The sequence below is a fragment of the Brachyhypopomus gauderio genome, chromosome 7 (genome assembly GCF_052324685.1).
Source record: "Brachyhypopomus gauderio isolate BG-103 chromosome 7, BGAUD_0.2, whole genome shotgun sequence".
Classification (NCBI taxonomy): Eukaryota; Metazoa; Chordata; class Actinopteri; order Gymnotiformes; family Hypopomidae; genus Brachyhypopomus; species Brachyhypopomus gauderio.
In genome coordinates, this window is record NC_135217.1 from 15059081 (window position 1) to 15081894 (window position 22814).

A 22814-nucleotide genomic window follows, 5' to 3' on the forward strand; every position below is an offset into this window, starting at 1 on the left:
AGGAGGGGAAGTTTATATAATCCCTAATGTCTTGGCATATGTGTATAAGTCTCAGATCCCGTTTCTCCTAACCAGTCCAGTACGGGAAAACAGTACTTTGCATAAGACAAATTGCAAATTGTTAATACAGGGATTTTTCTTTGAATAACTCACCTAATACCTACATGATTACAGCAAATAAACAGAATTTTCCACTTTTCTAAAGTTCAAAAATTTTGGAATCATGAGTAATTCACAAAAATGACCATGACTGATGGACAGGATGAACAGGTTTTAGGTGACTGAATACAGAAGCCTGCTGGCACTTCATTACCAAGCAAATTTTACACAGTGAAAAGGTCTTGAGCCAATTAAAATGACAACTAAAATTATTTTTATTTAATGAAAACCATTTACATTTTTACACAACTGGTTACATGATACATGTGCCATCTTTGTAGTATTTCATGGAATCCATCTGCTGTGTCATTGCCAGGACATCGTGAAATCCTGTACTGAGGCCAGACATGTGCTGGAAATAGGCCTCCTTCTCCACCTGCACCGTTAGGTTATTTATTCCTGCATCCTTCAGCACTGCAGTCACCTGTTATCAAAAACCCAAGATTTAAGAAATGTATGCTTTGTTAAGTTTTATAGTACACACCAATCACCAATTTCTTGTACAAGATAAATTCGTGATAAATGTTCCCTTGGTTTTTGAGCAATACAAGTTCTAGTGTGAAGATGTGCTATGAAGTGTTGCTGTTTGACCTGATGTATAATTCGCTGCTCCACAACATCAGACATGATCTGTAGGTGAATGGTCCCAGCAATAACGCTGGCAGAATGCCTCCAGAAGTGTGGGTCACGGTAAGACAAGACACCTTCTATTTTCTGTACCTGAGATTCAAATAAAATTTTTGTTGTCCTTACTGTGAGCTTTGAAAAACAAGTATATAGTTTTAAAAATAGGCCAAAATCATTTAATACTTTTAATTGCCTACTACTCAGTTTATACCTTTTCAAGGGCAATGTTGAGGTTTTTCTCATGCTCAGGGGGGGTCCTCAGCAAAAGGACTTCACAAGCATCCTTCAGCAAGGGAATGACACTGAGGAAGATGAGTGCGGCGATGAACAGGGAGCATATGGGGTCTGCAATCAGCCAGCCAAACTGACTGATGAGCACTGTGGATATGATGACTCCAACACTGCCCATTGTATCAGCCAACACATGCAAAAAGACTCCTGGAACCATTCAGAGAAAATATTAGTGCCAATACACTCCATTGACATCAACGAATTTAAAGATGCAGGTTGTGTTGAAGAGATTTTGATTGAAGTATCATCATTTTTAAACTGGAAAATGCAGTACTTCCTTTACTTGTTAACTATTCAGGACTTGATTCTGATCTACAAGTTTCTTTCTGTAGACTTATAATTATTTAATTTAACCGATTTGGACAAAAGTCACCAAAATAAGACAATAATGGTCAAAGTATCTAATCCTTGCTTGAATCATCATCATGCATAGCCTCAATTTTATTTTATTTACAACAGTATTAAGCATAAAAAAAATGTAAGTACCTCTCATATTAGCATTCATGCCTCTTCCTCCAGGGTTGTGGGAGTGTCCATGGCCATGGGAGTTTCCATGTCCTCCATGGGAGTGGCTGTGGGAGTGGCCATGCTCCCCAGTCCCATGACCATGGTGAGAATGACCATGTTCATGGCTGGAGCAGCCATCTCTTGAGGCTCCATGGGAGTGGGCATGGCTAAAGGCACAGATGCCCACCAGGTTGACAAGGAGTCCACCCACAGACACAGGCTGCGTGTGAATAAAAATAATACTTAGAAAGACTTGATTTCAGATTCTCCTGATAATTTTTACAATCCTTCAATAAATCAGATTACAGTAACATTCATGAAATGCTTTTGGGAAGCAAAGTCATAATAGATCACTGAAGTCTCATGTCATGCAGCCCTGTCAGAAATCTAAAAGAGTTTCTCTGTGGTATGAAAATTGGGTTTTCGAAAACCAACAAAAATAAAAAAATAAATTAAACACATTTTGAACTGTGTGCTAGTAGATCAAATCAGCTTGTACAGCTTGCCAGAGCAAGCCATGAACAGAAGGGACAAATCGATCATAGGTCAATCAATAGCAGACCAAGATACTTAGTTAACTGCATAGTTGCCTATTCTACATGCTCTGGCTAACTTAACATTAGCTAACTGGCATCTGGAAGCCAAAAAGAAGCTCGATTGGCAAAATTGAAGAAAAAGTGGGGGAAAAATTAAAAGAAATATGAATGTCAGTTCAGTGCACAGAAATGTTAGCATACCATATAACAAATCTCTTTTTCAACTCAATCATAACTAAACTGATCAAATAATACAAATACTATATAGAATAGAACATCGAATTTGGAACATTAGGTCGCACGTGCGACCTAATTTCTCAATGGTGCGACAAAAAAAAATCTGAGATCGCACCGGTGCAACTAGCTGTTCGACGGGAAAAAGTCTCTGTGGTCCCTGTGGTTCAACAACAGACCAGTGTTAATTTCGTTGACGAATAAATTGTCAGTTTGTCAACGAACCTTTTTTTCATGACGAAAACTAAATAAAAACTATACGAAGGGATAAAAACGATGACTAAATTAATGGACATTTCCGTCAACAAATAAAAACGAGACAAAAATATTGGCCAGAGACAACATCCAATCAGACCTGATTTATTTTGAGAAAGGTAGGGATAAGAATAGAAGAGATCCAACCATAACTACTTTAGCGTACACGGAGAGGCGGGACAAACCGGGTAACCATCCAATCAGAACTAACGTCTTCACATCGCTCAGAACCCGGGAAGACCATACCAGCCTGTGAACTGTGGTCACTCATGAAATTCAACTCGAAGTTAACTCGACAATGTCAGCAGGGAGAAAGATAAGAGGTGATATATGGACACATTTCTCCTTTGACTTTGAGGAAAAACAAGTCGGTGTGTAAACCATGTGGGACGACGACATCGGGAAAAATACGACAAATGAAATGACATCTGCAGGCTATGGCATTGCTGTTTTTACGGCACACTGTTTTATATAAAATGTAATATGTATTGTTCATAACAAACTCCATGTTTTTTCAGGTAGAGCAGGCCTACTGGTCTTCAATGTTTTGTTATTGTTATGCTCAATAACTAAGTTCAGGTCAATAAAGTTGTTTGGAAATCTGTTTTTGTATATATTGCACATACAAACGATAATATTCTGTAACTGGTTAATAAATTTCATTTTGTGCAAGTGTATATAATGACCATTTATATTCAGTGTTGGGAACGTTACTTTAAAAAAGTAATTAGTTATAGTTACTCACTACTTGTTCAAAAAAGTAACTGAGTTAGTAACTGAATTACTCTATAATAAAAGTAACTCGTTACCAGAGAAAGTAACTATTTGCGTTACAGTTAAAAAAAGTTATATGCCAATGAATAAGGATTTTTTTTGAAAAAGCAGTTTTTACAGTGAGTTGAAATGAGTAGATCAGAAAGGTGTTTAACTTTTGATATTTATTGCACATCCACAGACCAGTGCAGGATAAAATCCTTTAATATCCCAAATCTTTGTAAAAAAAAATAAAAATAGTAAACAGTTACACTATATAAAGTGCATTTACATCTATCAAATAAAATTAAATTCTCTCAACCTGAGACAACTGTTTGTTCACAACAGAAGTAAACTTAACAATACAACCTCTATTTTTAATTAAATAATTCAAATACCCAGTCTGGTAGACATTCAGGAACTTAAATAATGTTTATATTGCCACCTTGAAAATGCTCATTTTTCTTCGTCTTGCTCCTGACTCGCCATTTCTGTCTCCTCTCCGTTTGTGTCGTGTGCTTCGGCGCGCGTGTAAAAACACTGGCTCTGATTGGCTACCATAACGCTGCCTTAGACAATCGCTTACTGACTTGTTAAGTTAAATAGGTGTTACACCGAGAACCGTGATCTATCGAGATCTGTTACTTCTCACTAGTCTGGGCAGCGGTCCGCTCGCATTACTGTTAGTATATCAATATATAGTAACGCACCGCTTTTAATGACCAGTAACGTCAACGGCGTTGTAACGACAGGACAAGTAATTAATTATATTATCCCGTTACTAACAAAATGACGCTGTTACCTAACGCCGTTATTTTTAACGGCGTTATTCGCAACACTGTTTATATTTTAGTCAACTAAATTCTAATGATAATTAGTCAACTAAAACTAAAAACAACTCCAATGACTAACTTATGACCAAAACTAAATTACATTTTAGTCAAAAGACTAAGACTAAAACTAAATCAAAAATTGCTGTCCAAATTAACACTGCTCCCCTCTGCCTTTCACCGGCAGGCAGCAGCACACAGATCATCAGATGAGGCAGAGATGATAATCAAGTTTAACGTTGCATACAATATTGCAAAAGAAGAACTTCCCTTCACTAAATTCAAGTCAGAAATAATTCTTCAGAAGAAAAATGGCTTGAACGTAAACCTGACGTACAGCAATGATGTCGCGTGCGACAAATTGTTAGTTAATTATTTACAAGTCAATATTGTCTATATGGACAGCAATAAAAAAAGTGAAACCGGTAAAACCGCAGTGTTAAATGTGATGCAGTTGGAAAATTTGGGTGCACCTAACTTTTGTGCTGGTGCACCTAAGAAAAAAAGTTAGGCGCACCAGTGCAACCAGTGCAAAAAGTTAGTCTAGAGCTCCTGCTCATTGACAACCTTTAGAGTACCTCATATTAAGCACAAAAGCATGGCATAGATAAAAGCATGACTGCAATACTTCTGTGGTCTTTACTGGGACCCATAGGAAATCATTATTCACTAAAATCCAGAAAAAAGTACTTACTGCTAGCATGACTGTGTTAATGTTGGGAGGGTCAATAAGTCGAGAGACTGACTCCACAAAAACAAAAAAGGCAATGACCATTAGGAATAAGCCATTAATGAATCCCGAAAGGATCTCAACACGGCCATACCTAAAAAGATAACCAGAAACACTTATTAAAACAGTAAACATTAAAATGGTACTCTAAAGAACTCACACTTAAGTTACAAAAAACAAACAAACAAACCCAGAACACCACAACTTAACTACTCACACACTGTGACATCCTACCCATAAGAATATATTTTAGTCGCTTTCCATCTGGTCATGAGGGCAGCAAAGAGCCCCAGCACCAGAGCAGAGCAGTCGAACAGCATGTGGAAGCCATCTGAGATCAGACCGAGGCTGTTGGTCCACACACCATAGAAAAGCTCCACAAACGTGAAGGCCTGGTCAAAATGCAAAAACGATATCAAAAACACTGCGTCTAATGTACTCAATTTCGAGTAACTAATTTCAGTACTCAAAAAAAGTACTGTACCTTCTTAAAAACTGACAGTCATGAAACACATACATAGGAATGTGTCCATAAATCCCTCACCAAGTTAAGGCAGAGAAAGTAGAAGATCTGGCGGGAGTCGTACTCCTCCAGGATCTGCTTGAGCGAGTCTTTGATGAAGCGCGGTAGAGACTGGGAGCTGTGCTGCAGTGCATCTCCCATTAGGCTATAGAGAGGCATGCCCTCGGGAGAGTAGCCCACCAGTGTGCCTTTCTGCCCCTTCTTCGAGGGAGAGGACAGTATACCGTCAGCTGCAGAATGATATGCAATGGGGAAAGAAATGCAAGTAGACATCACATTCAAAAATTGTAATTGCTTTAAAAAAGAGAAAAAAAAACAAAACAATAGCCTCATATTAATTTTGTGAATAAATCCACAGTGATTTTACATTCAAAGGGACAAAGGACATATAAATAATACTTCTCAATCTTAAATTGGCCTACAAGATTACAGGTAAAAAAAAAGATGCTTTTTGGACCTTTAAGGAAATATCAACATGGAGTACATGTTACTCCACACTGTCCTGAGGAAGGATGAGGGAAGACTCACCCATGACAAAGAAGCATGCACTGACTAACACTCCCCCGGAGAGCACATGCTCTGTGCCAGCCTGCTGGCCGTGCTTGCTCATGGCGCGCAGCTGGTCTGTCAGTGGGTGTGTCCAGAAGTTGGCCAGCAGCAGGCCACTGAGGAAAAGGAAGGTGGAGCCGTAGCGGGCACAGCGTAGCATTTCCAGCTTTGCCATGCAGATGGACTCCACGTAGAAGTCCAGGATCATGATGGAAAATACGACCAGGGCAAAGGGCAGTGCCAGGCTGGACCAGGACTCCACCTTGTTCTGTGGGTTCACAGAGGTTATCAATTGAGGCTCCATGGTCTAAGGCAGAGAAAATTGGAGTTCCTTACCTCTGTGGTGGCAGAGAGTACAATGACCCATGGCAGCAGCACAACAGAGGAGACCAGGTTGGACAGAGCGTATAGCCGCTTAGCTCCACCAATCTCCACTGACAGCTTTCTAGAGTGCATGTGGAAGGCCACCTTTAGACACAGGGCCAGAACTAACAGCACCACCCCACCCTGAAGGAAATATTGGACATAAAGACAAATAAACCTCCAATACCATTTTTCTGGGTGGAATAGGAGTCTGCATTTTGCAGCTGTTCAGATGTATTCATGCAGAAGATAGTGTTCCATGATTTAGCAGATACATGACTTACTTTATGGTCAGCCACACCTAAAAAGGAGATCCCTGTGTATAATGCATGGATGAGAGCACTATCATGGTGACCCTCAGCTGCAGGTCAGAAAGTTAAGAGGTAGAAACTTTGCAAAACTACAGAAGAAAATCCACTGGCAACATCACAGAAATGTAAAAAGGATACGGTGTTCTGCCATCTTTGCCATGAGGTCATCATTATCGAAAAGCAACAGACAAACTACTGCAATGATGAAGAAAGCGGCACCTCTTGTCTACAAAAAAACGTCACACAATGAAATTGTGTAACATTTTGACATTGTTACTGAAAAGGTTCTTTTAGACATTCCCAACCTTAGAGGGTCCACCACCAGAGTTGGTGAAGAGAACGCTAAGAAGACAGATGACTACCAAATCACTGTGCTCAAATAACAGCAATGTCCTGTTAAAAAACAGACAAATTTAAATAATTTGCTTAGTTCTCTTTTCATGATAAATGCAAAAATGTATACAGATTTATAAATACAGAATTTAAAGACATTCTCCCTTACCTCAATGGTCCACAGAGTGTAAGGCCAAAGAACCCCAACAGAGAGATTACACTACTGATGACAGCATGTTTGAGGATTTTGATCCACTAAAAGGAAAACACTTGGTGTAAATGGGTTGAAATAATCTTGCATAGGAATTGTAATTCCCTGACAAGACTGAGAATATAGAAAACTGCAGAGGTGTATAATCCAGGATCAGAAAGTAAAAGTCCTCACCAGGATTTTGCTCAAGCTTGCTAGATTTCCTAATTAGTGCAATCCAGGTAAAATTAGTGGAATCAACACAATCCAGGAAGCCTGAGCAAAATCCTGGTGAGAACTATTTCTGAACCTGGATTATACACCTCTGGAAAACTGCTCTTAAATCTGAAACACCTAAAATATACCTGTGTTCTGGCAACCATCTTTCCTGACGAGAAAGGTTTTTGGAAAAAAAGTAAAATCACTGCACACCTGTTCGTGAAGAAGAACAAAAAACTTAATTAGTACGAGCAATAAAGTTCTTAACACAAGGACGTTTCAAAGTATGTGTAATTCCAGTTCTTACCCTAACTTAAGTATGAAAAGAAACTGTACAATATGTACAACCTTGAGGAGGTCATAAGATTCAAAAATTCCTACAGCCTTCAAGAGCTTGGTGACCAACAGTAATATGACATATCTAGTCAACCTAAAATCAAAGACAAAAAAAGACAAATTGTGTTGTCAGATGGCAAGCAAGTAGTCATATTTCTCATTTTATATTCTGAATGTCTGCTTACATATATGCTTATAGCCGTATTAAACAGCAAAGGAATTTATCACATGGTGACAAGATGAAAGTTAGCTAGCTGGAAACCTTACTTGGCATCTGGTACGTCAACGCGTCCAAGCTTTCCACCGGATATAACATTACTGCTGTATTTGTCATCCATTGTTTCTGTTGAGACTGAACGTAAACAATTCAATACAAAGCAAAGTGTGCAGGTATTTAAATTTTCTGACTAAATATGACGACTATGAGAAGTTAGCTTGCTAGCTAACCTATCTCTGGGAACTGACTGAAGCAAAACATCGTAGTTTCGCTAGCTAGTTAAAACATTCAAATAGTTTAAGGTCCTAAGCTTCTGTTATTGTCCCTGTAAAACTGTGAGCAGCAGTGAATACCAGAATTCCCATTATTTGTTTGTTCAAAGTAAACAAACAAATGTAAACCAAGAGTTTTCTCCTCGGTTAGAACCTAAGCTCGAGGAATTAATAAATGATACTAGCTATGGCGTCACTTAAAGGGATGTGATCGTTTCCGCATACGCCAGCATTCAAAATAAAAGTACGTACACACACACACACACACACACACACACACACACACACACACACACACACACGCACGCACGCACGCACACACACACACACATTATATATATATATATATATATATATATATATATATATATATATATATAATATAAATATAATATATATAAATATTTTATATATATATATATATTTGAAATTATCATATATATAGAGTATATATATTTTATATATATAAAACTTAGGCCAACTTCCTCTATTTTCTTTTAGGGTCTGTCTGCATTTGGATGCCCAAAGACAAAGTACAAACCTACCTGCCAGAGGAGTTTGGGAATTTTCAGGACACACAGGTTATCCTGGATTGTACAGAGCTCCGCTGCCAAACACCATCATCCCTGCTGTTACAGAGTGAAGTCTTTTCCAATTATAAGTCTCATTGTACCTTCAAGGGCTTAATTGGAATGGCACCCCATGGTGCCACTCCCTTTGTGTCTGGACTCTATGCTGGGTCTGTTAGTGACAGGGAGATGTTCAGACAGTCAGGAATTATTCCTCTACTTACCCCTGACATGGCAATAACGGTGGATAAGGGCTTCCTGGTAGACGATCTTGTACAATGTAAGATCCACAGGCCAGTTTTCCTGAAAAGGTGCACACAAATGTCTGTAAAACACACACAGTCTGTAGCCAGAGGTTGAACGGTGCATCTGACGAGTAAAGGAGCACAAATTGTTTGACACTGTCATCCCCATGTCAATTTCAGGCAGCATAAATCAGCTATTTACTGAATCTTGTCTGCTTGTGAACTATCAGAATGGACCACTTGTAAAGGCATGGAGCAAATTTTAGAATGTATGCATTTAAATATCGAAAATATGTAAATATGTATATAGACACACACACCATGCTATGCTTTTGAAACTTTATTATTACTGGTCTTAATAACCTGCTGTAATAAACCTTGGCTTGAAGAATCAAAAATCCTTCTCATATTTTTTTAATGTCTGCACTTAAAGGAATACATAAAAACAGTGGAATTCATCCATTGACAGAAAAACACAATAAACAAATCATTTCTTAATGAACAACAGATAATTAATCTGACACTATACAGGTAATCATTGTATTTATGATTTACTGCAAACACTTTTGTATGTAATGGTAAAAAAACAAATGATCCACTTTTTCTCTAATGGTGTGCATCGCTTCTTGATTTTTGTAAATTTGCTCAACTAGTGTGTCCTCCTGAGCACACACAACAAAATCAAAATAATTCACATTTTTCAGAATGCAGTACTATTGAACTGCAACTGGCTCCATATGAATTCCTCTCCTCATGTCCTTGGTCTGGACACTTCCCCTGTAGAGTCTCTCTGCCAAATTTTCTGCAGAAGTATGTCCTCGAACATGGCATGTACTCACAAGGGAGTTCTATGATAACGCCCCAACCTACCAGAATGCTCAAGGTTTCTTTGGGTAGCAATCAAGCATTGGACACCTTCACATCACACATAAAAGTGTTTTCGTGGCATCCCATATTAAATCCATAGGCATTGATATAGAGTTGATCCCCTCTTTGCAGCTATAACAGCTTCAACTCTTCTAGTGTGTGTGTGTGTGTGTGTGTGTGTGTGTGTGTGTGTGTGTGTGTGTGTGTGTGTGTGTGTGTGGGAAATTCTGCTGATCGATTCATTCAGAAGAGTATTTGTGAAGTCAGACACTGTTGGTCGACGAGAGGGTTTGGTTAATTATGTCTGTTCTAGTTTATCCCAGAGGTGCTTGATGGGGTTGAGGTCAGGGATCTGTGTGAGCCAGTGGTGCCTTTATGGACTTTGCTTTGTGTGCTTGTGCACATTCATGCTGGAACAGAAAAGAGCCTTCCCTAGACTGTTCCCACCTAGATGGATGTATAGTTTTTTCCCCAAAATGTCTTGGTATGTATGTTGCATTAGGATTCTCCTTCCCTGAAACATAGGCCAACCCCTGAAAAACATTGCCAAAACATTATCCCTGCTCCTCCAAACCTACAAATTGGCAAAATGTAAAGAAGCAGGTAGCGTTTTCCTGGCATTCACCAAACCCAGACTCCTCCATTAGAAAATCTTGATTCATCACCTCACAGAACATGTTTCCACTACTGCAAAAATCAGTGGTGATGTGCCCATTCCTTTAAAAATGTTTGTAAAGACATACTCTGGAGAGGTGGTTGATTTTATGGGAAGTTATCAGGGTCGCTCAACTCTGAGTAGGTTGACCCAGACAGAAGCGCGTTCACGTGTAACTATTAAAGGCATTCTTAATGGAATAAAGATAAATAAGATCTATCATGGACTTAAATGCGAAAATCAGCCGAACATCATATTTCACACCACTGTAGCTTGAAGTATTAATGTGTGACGCTCAAAATATGAGGCACGACGAACGTCGAACTGTGCAATACTTAACGTTTAATGTGAACAAAAACACGTGAAGCTCCATGCGGAGGCACGAAACTTTAGACAAAGATGAGCACAAGACATGCTGCTTCAGCACCTACGGAGGGTAGAGGGCTGGCTTCCTCGGTCACGAGGGGAGCAGAGTGCTCGAACGAAGCAGAGCTGGCACCTCTCTCCGTCTCCTCCTCGGAGTCTTCGGACTGGAGGGGACTCTCCTCCTCCTCAGACTCCCCGCTCCCAAACTCGACCTTGGGGGGGGGGGGGGGGGGGGGGGGGGGGTCGAAGACCCACTCACTGGTGCCGAAGTAGAACGGCCCAGTCTCCTCCAGGTCTGCTGGGGGGAAGGACACTTCTGCAGGGTATGCCAGGGGCGGAGCTCCGTGCCTCTCGCTCCATACCCTGCTTGCGGCCAGTCGGAAGCACTCTGCCTCATCCTCGGTCTCGGCCGCCTGGGCTTTACGCACCAGGCTCGCACAGATGGGGTCCTGCTGCATCCTCTCATCCGGGTCTTGTACCTCGTGGCGACGCGCAGGGGAAGAGGTATGATGTCGTTTGGCCTTCTTCTTGCCCTTTTTGTGTGCCGACGTGTACCCTGGCATTGTAAGGCTTGTCTTTCTGTGACGCTCGAAATATGAGGCACGACGAACGTCGAACTGTGCAATACTTAACATTTAATGTGAACAAACAAACACGTGAAGCTCCGTGCGGAGTGCAAACAGAAAACACACCTCTCACACAGGCACGAAACTGTAGACAAAGACGAGCACAAGATATTGCGTGAACGCACATTATATAGGTGATTAACACAGACCCTCGTGATCTCGAGACAAGGCACAGGTGCGACTACGAACACGCTCACAGACAACCCACGCCCACGGAAGTACAAACATGGACATAACTAGACGCAGCCGACATAATGACACGCCCACAGGGAAGGGTCCGGAGCTGTGACAGTGACATAATGACAGCGTATGCAGAATATTTAGATATTAAATGGAAATGTAATACTGCGGTAGCTGCTAGAGAAAGGCAGTCAGCATGTCAAAAAAATTGCCAACAGAGTTAATGCGTGAGTGAAAATGATATTTTTATATTTAGCAGAAATGCACGATTATATTATATTGTCCACATTTATAATACTGTATTGACTTTTTAAAATTATTTTTAATCGAACACCTATTAATTCCAGATCTAATCCAAGTGGTGTGAAATGTACATGGCATCAGATAAAAATGAAGTAGGCTATAAGAATATAGTTGTGACGCTTGGTGCGGCTAGAAGGACGAGGCACGAGTCCACTCCGGCTTGCACTGACAATACTTTTATTTTTAACAAGAAGCGCAGATACCGCACGAAAAAGACACAAACATATACAACGTGCAGACTCAAACAACGACGAGCACAGGACACTGCGCGAACGCACATTAAATAGACAAACCCCATAAACCCCACGTGAAGACGAGATGAGCCACAGGTGAGGCACTAGGGGTGGCAAGGGCTCTGTTGGGGGTGGCAATTGCCACCCCTGCCCCCCCTTTGGCTCCGCCACTGTTGATGGGGAGAACAGTCTGTTACAATAGCTGGGTCATTCCAGGATTTTGGTACATTTCATGGGTGGTCACTTCTGAAAATTTGATCTTCAATTTGATCATTTTAGTCACACATTTATGAGCTACAGGTTATAGACTATCAAAAAGTTTGATTTGTCAAACTCAGGTATGGAAGCAGTTTTTTTATTAGATGTAAATTGGTATGCAGTAACAGGGTTGCAACTAACAGGGTTGCAAATTTAGTCTAAGTTGTGGTCTACCCCAGGAATAGATGCTAACTGTAAAATTTAGCTATGTATACAAGATCAAGGACAAATATGGTTATATAAGTATATAAAGTAAATTTTGATTCTACTCAATATTAGTCTTACAATATGAGGAACAGAGTTGCATTCACTGAGTGACACACACAACTTGGACAAACGTATTTGAAAAAAAAACCTTGAAAATTGTTAGAGCACTTACCATTTTTCTTGCCATGTGGGCAGGAAATGTCCTTGTGATGCAAATATTTTTAACCATTTCTCTGCCAGATAAAATTCCTTATGGTAACAGGGCTGCACGCATGTTGTGGGACACAACTTAATAGTGTAAAAACTGTGACATGCAATACAATGGTCTACAATGTAGACCAAATAAGTTGTTTTCATAAGTAAAGGAGATGCATTTCAAAAATATACAAGAGGAAGTAATTTATGTAGAGCTTATTTTAATTGTTAAATTTGGCAAAGGAGTTGGTCACCCAATGTGCGGGACAAGAGAAAACGGCCATTTCTTGAGGTGGTCCAAAGGTATTCGGTATTTTGAACAGTGTTGGGAATGTTACTTTAAAAAAGTAATTAGTTATAGTTACTCACTACTTGTTCAAAAAAGTAACTGAGTTAGTAACTGAATTACTCTATAATAAAAGTAACTCGTTACCAGGAAAAGTAACTATTTGCATTACAGTTAAAAAAAAGTTATATGCCAATGAATAAGGATTTTTTGAAAAAGCAGTTTTAACAGTCAGTTGAAATGAGTAGATCAGAAAGGTGTTTAACTTTTGATATTTATTGCACATCCACAGACCAGTGCAGGATAAAATTCTTTAAAATCCCAAATCTTTGTAAAAAAAAAAAAAAAAAAGCAAAAGTAAACAGTTACACTATATAAAGTGCATTTACATCTATCAAATTAAATTAAATTATTTCAACTTGAGACAACTGGTTTGTTCACAACAGAAGTAAACTTTACAATAAAACCTCTATTCTCCTCCTGTCGTGTTCGGGTCAAATCTGACCGATTTACAACTTAAACCACTCATAAATATTGTGTTTTACATCTGATTGCTGCAAGGCCTTATGCCATCCTCCACACTATGCACTGGAACATATAAAAGTGATGATCATCTTTTTCATTGAATTTTGAGTGTTTTAAACCAACGTTTTACATCTGTGTTGTTGCCGGTCAAACGTGACCGTCCCAGGAAATGAATGGGTATTCAGAATATATTCATCTATCAGACAGAAAACATCCCCATACACACTCACACACACACACCTACACACACACACACACCTATACACACACACACTCACACACCTAAACACACACACCTACACACAAACAGACACACTCACACACACACACACACACACACACACACACACACACACACTCACTCACTCACACACACACCTACACACACCTACACACAAACAGACACTCACACACACACAGACACACACACACCTACACACACACCTAAACACACACAGACACACACACACAGACACTTACTCCCTCACTCACACATACACCTACACACACACCTACACACACAGACACACACACACACAGACACACACACAGACACACAGACACACACACCTACACACACAGACACACACACACATGTTATGCCTATGTTTGCAAGGCCCACTCTGATCTGAGTGTGACATGCCACTCATGTGCATGAATTCACATGCGTGCGTGCACACACACACACACACACACACACACACACACACACACACACACACACACACACACCATGATGAGTTTGGTTTTTTTTTTTCATTACATGTTCCTTTTGTGATATATTTTCAGTGCATTTGTATTTTCACTAGATATTTTTTGTGTAATTCTATAAATTCATGATAACTATCTGAGATGTTGTTCACAGTTAAAAGTGTTTAATAAAACCAACACACACACACACACACTCACTCACACACTCACTCACACACACACCTACACACACATACACACACACACACACTCAGTCACTCAGTCAGTCACTCACTCACTCACTCACTCACACACCTACACACACAGACACAGACACACACACACGTTATGCCTATGTTTGCAAGGCCCACTCTGATCTGAGTGTGACATGCCACTCATGTGCATGAATTCACATGCGCGTGCACACACACACACACCTACACACACACCTAAACACACACAGACACACACCTACACACACACACGTTATGCCTATGTTTGCAAGGCCCACTCTGATCTGAGTGTGACATGCCACTCATGTGCATGAATTCACATGCGCGCGTGCACACACACCTACAGACACACACACACCTACACACACAGACACTCACTCACACAGACACACCTACACACACACACACAGACACACCTACACACACACAGACACGTTATGCCTATATTTGCAAGGCCCACTTTGCCCACTCTGAGTGGGACATGCCACTCATGTGCATGCATTCACATGCGCGCGTGCACACAGACACACACACACACACCATGTTGAGTTTGGTATTTTTTTTTCATTACATGTTCCTTTTGTAATATATTTTCAGTGCATTTGTATTTTCACTAGATATTTTATGTGTAATTCTATAAATTCATGATAACTATCTGAGATGTTGTTCACAGTTAAAAGTGTTTAAGAAAACCAATAAATTTGGTGGTGTGTGAAGGATTGGACGAGCACTTGCAAAAAAAATGCAAAGTGGATCAGGCCAAGATAGCAGAGGGAGCACAAAGTCCAAGCAAAAATTCTCTTTTTCTCTTCTTTTTATTATTTTTCTTTAGAAAGTGAATATTTGTGCAAATAATTACTCAAAAATAATAATAACAATAATCAAGCATCAACATATCAAAAGAAACATACTATTCCAAAAACCTCAACTTGCTGAGTCTCTCTCCAAGAGTCAGAAACCACTATGGCAGCAGAATTCAAAAAGGGGGTCATTCCCTATACAAGCTCAAACGCTTTGCCTCCCACATAGTGATGTGTCGTTCGCGAACGATCCGGCTCTAAGAGCCGGCTCTTTAAAGTGAACGATTGGAACCGGCTCCACAATGGGAGCCGTTTTAAGATCCTATTTGGGAGCCGCTTTTTCCTTCAGTATTGCGCTTGTGCTCTGCAAGTGCCACAGTTTTTTTTCCAACATCGTTTTTATTAGTCCTTCGGTGCCTCGCTGTCTCTCCCTCTCCTTGCGCGTATTGCTCTGTTTCTGCCAGTGGTAGAGCGTACTTGGCGCGTCGCGACCTGCGCGAGGGTCCGTGCGCCGAAAATGACGCAATCGCGGTGGCTCCGCCCCTGCGCGAGGACCCCCGTGCGAAGCGAGGTCGTGCACCTCTTCAGCGCAATGAACAAAGTCGTGTATGCCGGCTTCATACACCTTTACAAGGTGGAATTTAAGCACTTGTACGTCAATTTTCAATATTGAAAAAGGCCATTTTCAATATTTCCCAGCACCTTAAACTTAAATATTTATACATATACTCGAAATTATTCGAAATAATTCGCTTTTTTATCACATCGATTCAGTCAGACATCTATTTGTTGTGAAACAAAATACAGTTACATTTTCAAGTAGCCTACTTTAGCCTACTTTAGCACTTTTCAAACCTGGAACACAATGCAACATTAATTTTCGTCAGGTAAATGTTCCTTCCCCTGTTTTTGAGGGGTGTTTCTTTATACTACCACATATCGTTTCGGACAACACTGCAAAGAATGTCTCCACTGCCCGCATGTCAAGCGTGTGCTCCACACATCTGACCAATCACACGCAGCTTTCAGTTAATAATGTGGTGGGAAAACACTGAAGAAAAAAGTCTCCACTTTTTTTGTGGAAACGGCAGGCAATTGACCAAGCTGTATTGCGTTCTATTTTGTGATAATTTAATAATTGGTTATAATAAAGTTTTATTTATAAAGCATTGTTATGCAGCATTTTTACTCATCACAAGTGCTTAACAATGTCAATAATGAAACAAAATGAAATAAAATTAGGTTTAAGCTATTAATTAATAATGTAAAAAATATATATGGGGAGCCGTTTGGGAGCCGAAAAGAGCCGGCTCTCCACAGTAAGAAGAGCCATTAGAGCCGCATCTCAAAATAGAGCCGAAAATCCCATCACTACAGGACTCAGACTACACGTATAAAGAAGGTGGCCAGCACCATTCCTACACAAAAGGGGAACACTTAACATTCATCAGACAAAACATACATTAGACAAACTCTGATGCATCAGTAAAACATTACACACAATTTACAACACAATTTTCACGAATAACAATCTAAATCTAACATTGCCCAACATCGCAGCCAACATTTAATAGATGACCATTCAGCCACAGCCCATCTCAGTCAACCCCCTGACATTTCGGCAAGCTGAACCGGGCCGTTTCCGGCCGGAACAAATAAACAGGCCTTTGTTCCTCGCCGACCCCTTTATGCCACCCACAAGTCCGTCGACCCTGAAGAACAAACAGTGGTATGAACTCTTGTTATTTTCTCTTTTTGTACTTAAAAGAAACACCAATAACTTTGTAAGCACAATAAAAGACAAGCATTGGAAACAATTTGTCTAGCGTCCTCTTTTCATTTTAAATATTTCGTTCATTCCGCCGCAGTCCATAACGGGACAAAAAGTCTCTTGGTTGCCGATTAGCTCATAGCGTTTCTGGGCAGCGCTTTCATCCAGCGCCTTTGGGGAACTGAACGCCAACGTCAGTATGTGAGCAAACGTATGAGCATGTGCGTATACGCGTGTGTGTGTATGAGTGTGTGTGTGCGTGCGTGAAATAAAAAAGGGAAAAGATGGAGGAAATGTGCGGTCCGTCCACGACCGTCACATGGTGAAATTGTTTTTTTGTGTTAAAACAGACCGGTCTATGTGGACCGGGAACACTATGGTAAGAGACGTGAGGTCAACAAATAAATCAAATACCCAGTCTGGTAGACATTAAGGAACTTCAAGTATTTTCTTAAATAATGTTTATATCACCACCTTGAAAATGCAAATTTATTCTGCTTGCTCCTGACTCGCCATTTGTGCCTCTTCTCCGTTTGTGTCGTGTGTCACTGGTGTGCTTTGGCACGCATGTAAAAACACTGATTCTGATTGGCTACCATAACGCTGTCTTCGCCAATCGATTACTGACTTGTTAAGTTAAACAGGTGTTACACCGAGAACTGCGACCTATCGAGATCTGATAAGCCTGGTTTATACTTTCGCGAGTGTCGCGAGCGTCGCTGCAGCGTTCTCCGAAACGATAGGTGGCGATAGGTGGCAGTGGAGAATAAAAAACCCCTGCAAAACCGGTGAAAGAACATTTTACCTGACCAGAGACCGTATATTTACACCAGGCATCAAACATAAATATGACTTTGCAATGTTGTCCGAAACTATATGTGGTAGTATAAAGAAACACCCCTCAAAAAAAGGGAATGAACATTTACCTGACGCATTTTAATGTTGCTTTGTGTTTCAGGTTTGAAAAGTGCTGGAATTTAGGCTAAAGTACATTAAAATGTTGAAATTACGTTAACAAATACGAGCCTCTTGTAATTCCAGGACGAAACATGAGAGAACGTGAAGACGTTAAGATTGGGCGTTTTGAAAATAAACAACCATTAAATAATGTGATAAAAAAGCGAATTATTTCGATTGATTTCGAGTATATGTATAAATATTTAACTTAATTAAGTTTAACGTGCTGGGAAATATTGAAATGGACCTTTAAAGTGACGTACAAGTGCTTTAATTCCACCTTGTATAGGTGTATGAACCCGGCAAACATGACTTTGTCCATCGCGCTGAAGCGCGGCGCGCGCGCGAAGTTACAAAATTCGAGAGGTGCACGACCTCGCGCCGCGACAGCGCGCGAGGCCCTCGCGCACGGGCGGAGCCACAGCGATTACGTCATTTTCGCCGCGCGGACCCTCGCGCCGCTCGCGGCGCGTCGAGTATAAACCAGGCTTTACTCTTCACTAGCCTGGGCAGCAGTCCGCTCGTATTACTATCAATATATAGTAACGCAATGCTTTTAATGACCAGTTAATTAATTATATACAATTAATTATTGTAATGCTTGCGGGACTGTGAAGGACACGGCACGAGTCCAACATGCACAGCAAAACGTCACTTTTTAATTATACAAATAAAGCGCAGACGGCGCACACAAAACACGATAACACTGAATGTGTCACACTTAAACAACAATGAGCACAGGACACTGCGAGAACGCACATTAGACAAACCGCATAAACCCCAAGTGATGAAGAGACGAGCCACAGGTGAGATGGATTGTCACAAGATGTAACCGCACCCACGGAGATTCACAGACGCAGACGATTCGACGTAGACAACGTAAACACACACCCAAAAGGGAGGGGTCGGGGACCGTAACGTGACAATTATATTATCCCGTTACTGACAAAATGATGCTGTTACCTGCGCTGTTACCGCTGTTATTTTTAACGGCGTTATTCTCAACACTGCTTTTGAATAATATCTAAGGAGCTTATTTTCCACCAAATTTTACAGTTTGTCTTATAACAAGTACATTGTTTAAAAAAATAGTCATTTAGATATTTTGGATATGTACATTTGAAATTTAAGTGGTGGGACAGGAAATGTACCAAAATCCTGGAATGACCCAGCTACATTATTTTTGTTACCATTAAGATAAGTACATTATTCATTAAGGGTTATAAAGGTTAGTACCTGTACATTAATGCTATGGATGGCTTTTCTGTTTATGTAATCACCTTCATTTTCTAATGGTGCTGTAATATGTAGCATATGTGGGTTCCATCAATCCAGCCAATCATTCTAGGTGTCACGGTGAGGCGACCCCCTACCGGTCACCTCCGTCCACAGCGACTGTTGTTGTTGTTGTTTTGTGACGTCATGTGCGTCCCTCAGGTGGGCGGAGCCCGTGATCCATCTCACCTGAGGATCGTTTGTTTGCCTATATATGTCTTGTCTTTGTACCAGTTGACCAGTTGTACCAGTCATTATATTCTTAATTTGGATCTATTGCACAGGTTTTGGTTTGCACACTTTCTATTAAACCATCCTTTTTCCCTGAGACTTTGCGTGATCGCTTCCTTTTTAGTTCGTACACCCTGCCCGTCACAGAATGACCAGCCACCCTTCGGAAGCCGCCAGTGTCTTTTTCTTTCTCCTTCATTCGTGGTCATGTCTCGTGGTAAGTGTTTGTCTGCGTGGTGTTTTGTTTGAAGAGCTCCGCCGTGCTTATGTGTTTTGTGTGTGTGTGTAGCACGGCGCGGACCAGGGCTGTCTGCCCTGAGACAGCTTTTTGTGTCCGTTGTTTGTTGCGAGAGTTCCGCCGTGCGCTTGTTTGTGTGTGGCACAGCGAGGACCAGGGTGTCTGCCTGGGAAAACTCTCGTGTGTGTTATGAATGTGTGTACATGTTGACGGACAGTGATGCCGGTAACGCGTTACTTAGTAACGCTACTGTAGTCGGACTACTTTTTTCAGTAACGAGTAGTCTAACGCAACTACTATTTAAAAACTAGTAGTCAGATTAAAGTTACTTATCTAAAACATCGTGCGTTACTATTTCTGCATTTCGGGGGAACGTAGGTTATATTTATTCATTCTTATTTTTTGGCTACACGTTTCTTACGCGGTTACGTCATCTCTGCTCTGCGGCGCCAAAGTCAGATGGAAGGAGAGGTTCGCCTTTAGCAGCTGGAAATACAGGCATTATTTTGATTTTATTTCGGCTAAGGAAGACAACATTAAGGTCCGTTGTACACTCTGTCCTGGCGACAGAGTGCTGTCTACTTTCAAAAACACAACGTCAAACCTGAAAGAAAAAAAAAAAACCGGGGCTTGGCGGCGAACGTAAATTGTTACCGGGCGGGGTGTAAAATTGACTAAATTCAGTATTGTATCGCGATCGATCGATCGCCGGTGGTTGGCGCCAGATCGAACTAGTAACTCATTGAATCATAGATGTGGATCAGAGGTAAATAAACTGGATTTTTTTTTCGGCGTGAGATATCGGAAGTGTGGCGTAAGCGTGTGAAGACAGTCAAATGCGTGTGTCTCAATGCGTGACAGTTGGCAACCCTGTAAGTGGGCGGAGTTGAACAGAAAGACTGTCTTATTTATTTATTTAAAAAACATGTAAGCCTATTTCAAGAAAAAGTTTACAAATGCCAGTGTCATTTTTGATGTTCCGGTTAAAATACATGTCAATAAAGTGAGTATTGGCAGAACTGGTAGTCATTTTCATGTTATAGGGGCGGGGGATCAGCCTCTGCTGAAAGTAACTAAAAGTAATCTAACTTAGTTACTTTTAAAAGCAAGTAGTCAGTAACTTAACTGAGTTACTTTTTAAAGAAGTAGTCAGTAGTCAGTAGTCGGATTACTGTTTCAAAGTAACTATGGCAACACTGTTGACGGACGTGTGGATCAGTGTGTGTGCTCGTTGTGTTCGATGTTAAATGTTTTATGTGTCGCCGCTTGTCACTGTTGCCTCGTTCCCCGTGTGTCTTGTGTTTTAATGTGGGGAGCGACTGCGACTCTGAGTGGCACGTCACTATGTGTTTGTATATGTAAAGCGCGCATGTGTGGGTCCCGTCTGTTTGTTTGTACACCGTTTTTGTTTGATTGTCTAGTATTGGTGTGTTCGTTTTGTCCTAGCGTGCTTGTGAAATGTCGTTGTTGTATGTAAACCCACGCTTGCTTCTCCCCTTAAATGTGTGTTTGGGGGGGGACTGGTTGTGGTCCCGTGCCAGGGGGTGTGGCACGGAGGGCGTCGCTCCCGAGGGAGGCCCTGAATGGGTAGGGTGAGTTTGTGTTTTTTGTGTGTGTGTGTGTGTGTGTGTGTGTGCTGTTCTCTGTGCAGGTGCTTCTCCTTGGCGGTGTTCCTGGACCTTGTGGGGGTCTCCACCTGGCAAGAGCCCCCTTGTGTTGTGGGGTGACCGGAGCCCGGTCATGAAGAGCCCCTCCCTAGAGGGCTGGGGCCCCCGGATGTTTGGGGACCATGGGGCTCCGGTCTGAGAAGCTCCTGCTGGGGATGGAGATCCTCCCTCCTGCCCGGGGTGACCAGGAGGCCCTTGGGGCTGCTCCCCAGCCCGCGTCGGGGGTGCTCTGGGCCTCGGTCTCTGGCGCTCCTGGGTTGGGTGGAGGAGTCCACCTTGCGATGAGGTGCCCCGGGAGGGGTTGGCTCCCCAGGAGGCTGGGGTGACCCCTAGCAGAAGGCAGGGGTCAGCTCTGGGAGGAGGTAGGTCCAGGAGGTGAAGTAGCCATGCCTTGGAGAGGTAGCCTGCACCCACACACATACACGAGGGACGAGAAAGGAGCTGTAGCTCCTCGTCCTCACACTGGTGGGGCTCACCGGCTGAAGGCCGGTCAGGGCGTGGTTTTGTGTTGTGAACGGCCTGGTCGGTCCAGGGTCCCGCCCGGGGAGGCGAGCTGAATAATGTGTGTTTTTGTGTTCCAGCTCCCGGACTGCAGGAGGTGTCCGTGCCTGTCCCTGCCTTCCTGCCCCTTCGTGTTTTGTGTGCAGCCGCTGTGTGCCACACACCCAGTGGAGGGGAGTGCGGCTTGGTGGGGGGGTCTGTCACGGTGAGGCGGCCCCCTACCGGTCACCTCCGTCCACAGCGGCTGTTGTTGTTGTTTTGTGACGTCATGTGCGTCCCTCAGGTGGGCGGAGCCCGTGATCCGTCTCACCTGAGGGTCGTTTGTTTGCCTATATATGTCTTGTCTTTGTATCAGTTGACCGCTGGTCATTATATCCTTAATTTGGATCTATTGCACGGGTTTTGGTTTGCACACTTTCTATTAAACCATCCTTTTTCCCTGAGACTTGGCATGATCGCTTCCTTTTTAGTTTGCACACCCTGCCCGTCACACTAGGAAATCCTTAAAATGTAAATGGAATGAAGTTCGTTATATTTTGCTTCTCCTTTGCTTTATTTCTTTATTGTTCGTTCGAATTAAAGACAAACCTACGGTGCTGTGGAATTTCTCTTTGATGTCCATAACTGGCTTATGCCCAGGAAACCCCACAAAACTGCGCTCTAGTCGTTTTAGTGCCAGACATACTTTTCGGACAGACCAA

The 22814-nt window shown here is 41.7% G+C and overlaps 1 protein-coding gene and 1 long non-coding RNA gene across 2 annotated transcripts in view; both read right to left on the bottom strand.

Annotated features, from left to right (window-relative positions):
- Positions 1 to 350: 350 nt before the first annotated feature.
- On the bottom strand, positions 351 to 8432 carry slc30a5 (solute carrier family 30 member 5). The gene is made up of 16 exons (XM_077012042.1): positions 8014 to 8432; positions 7718 to 7840; positions 7557 to 7623; positions 7171 to 7256; positions 6974 to 7061; positions 6807 to 6894; positions 6642 to 6718; positions 6331 to 6501; positions 5974 to 6262; positions 5467 to 5675; positions 5157 to 5314; positions 4887 to 5016; positions 1564 to 1804; positions 998 to 1224; positions 751 to 879; positions 351 to 583 (listed from the first exon to the last, which is right to left on the bottom strand). The coding sequence occupies exons 1-16, from the start codon at positions 8082 to 8084 to the stop codon at positions 413 to 415; spliced, it is 2325 nt and encodes a 774-aa protein (XP_076868157.1). The 5' UTR covers positions 8085 to 8432; the 3' UTR covers positions 351 to 412.
- Positions 8433 to 8781: 349 nt separating this feature from the next.
- The window catches only part of LOC143518216 (uncharacterized), a 113545-nt gene continuing 99512 nt past the window's right edge, over positions 8782 to 22814 (bottom strand). The window contains exons 2-3 of the long non-coding RNA XR_013132090.1: positions 9029 to 9107; positions 8782 to 8864 (exon numbers count right to left, since the gene is read on the bottom strand). This is a non-coding gene — a long non-coding RNA (uncharacterized LOC143518216). The remainder of the gene's footprint in view (positions 8865 to 9028; positions 9108 to 22814) is intronic.

Excerpts from the sequence above, each read along its gene's own strand:
- slc30a5 (XM_077012042.1), bottom strand. The coding sequence starts at position 8,084 with ATGGATGACAAATACAGCAGTAATGTTATATCCGGTGGAAAGCTTGGA. Across the intron at positions 7,841-8,013 it reads GTTGACGTACCAGATGCCAA|GTTGACTAGATATGTCATAT; the intron begins GTAAGGTTTCCA and ends CTTTGATTTTAG. Across the intron at positions 7,257-7,556 it reads AGATGGTTGCCAGAACACAG|TGGATCAAAATCCTCAAACA; the intron begins GTATATTTTAGG and ends TTTTCCTTTTAG.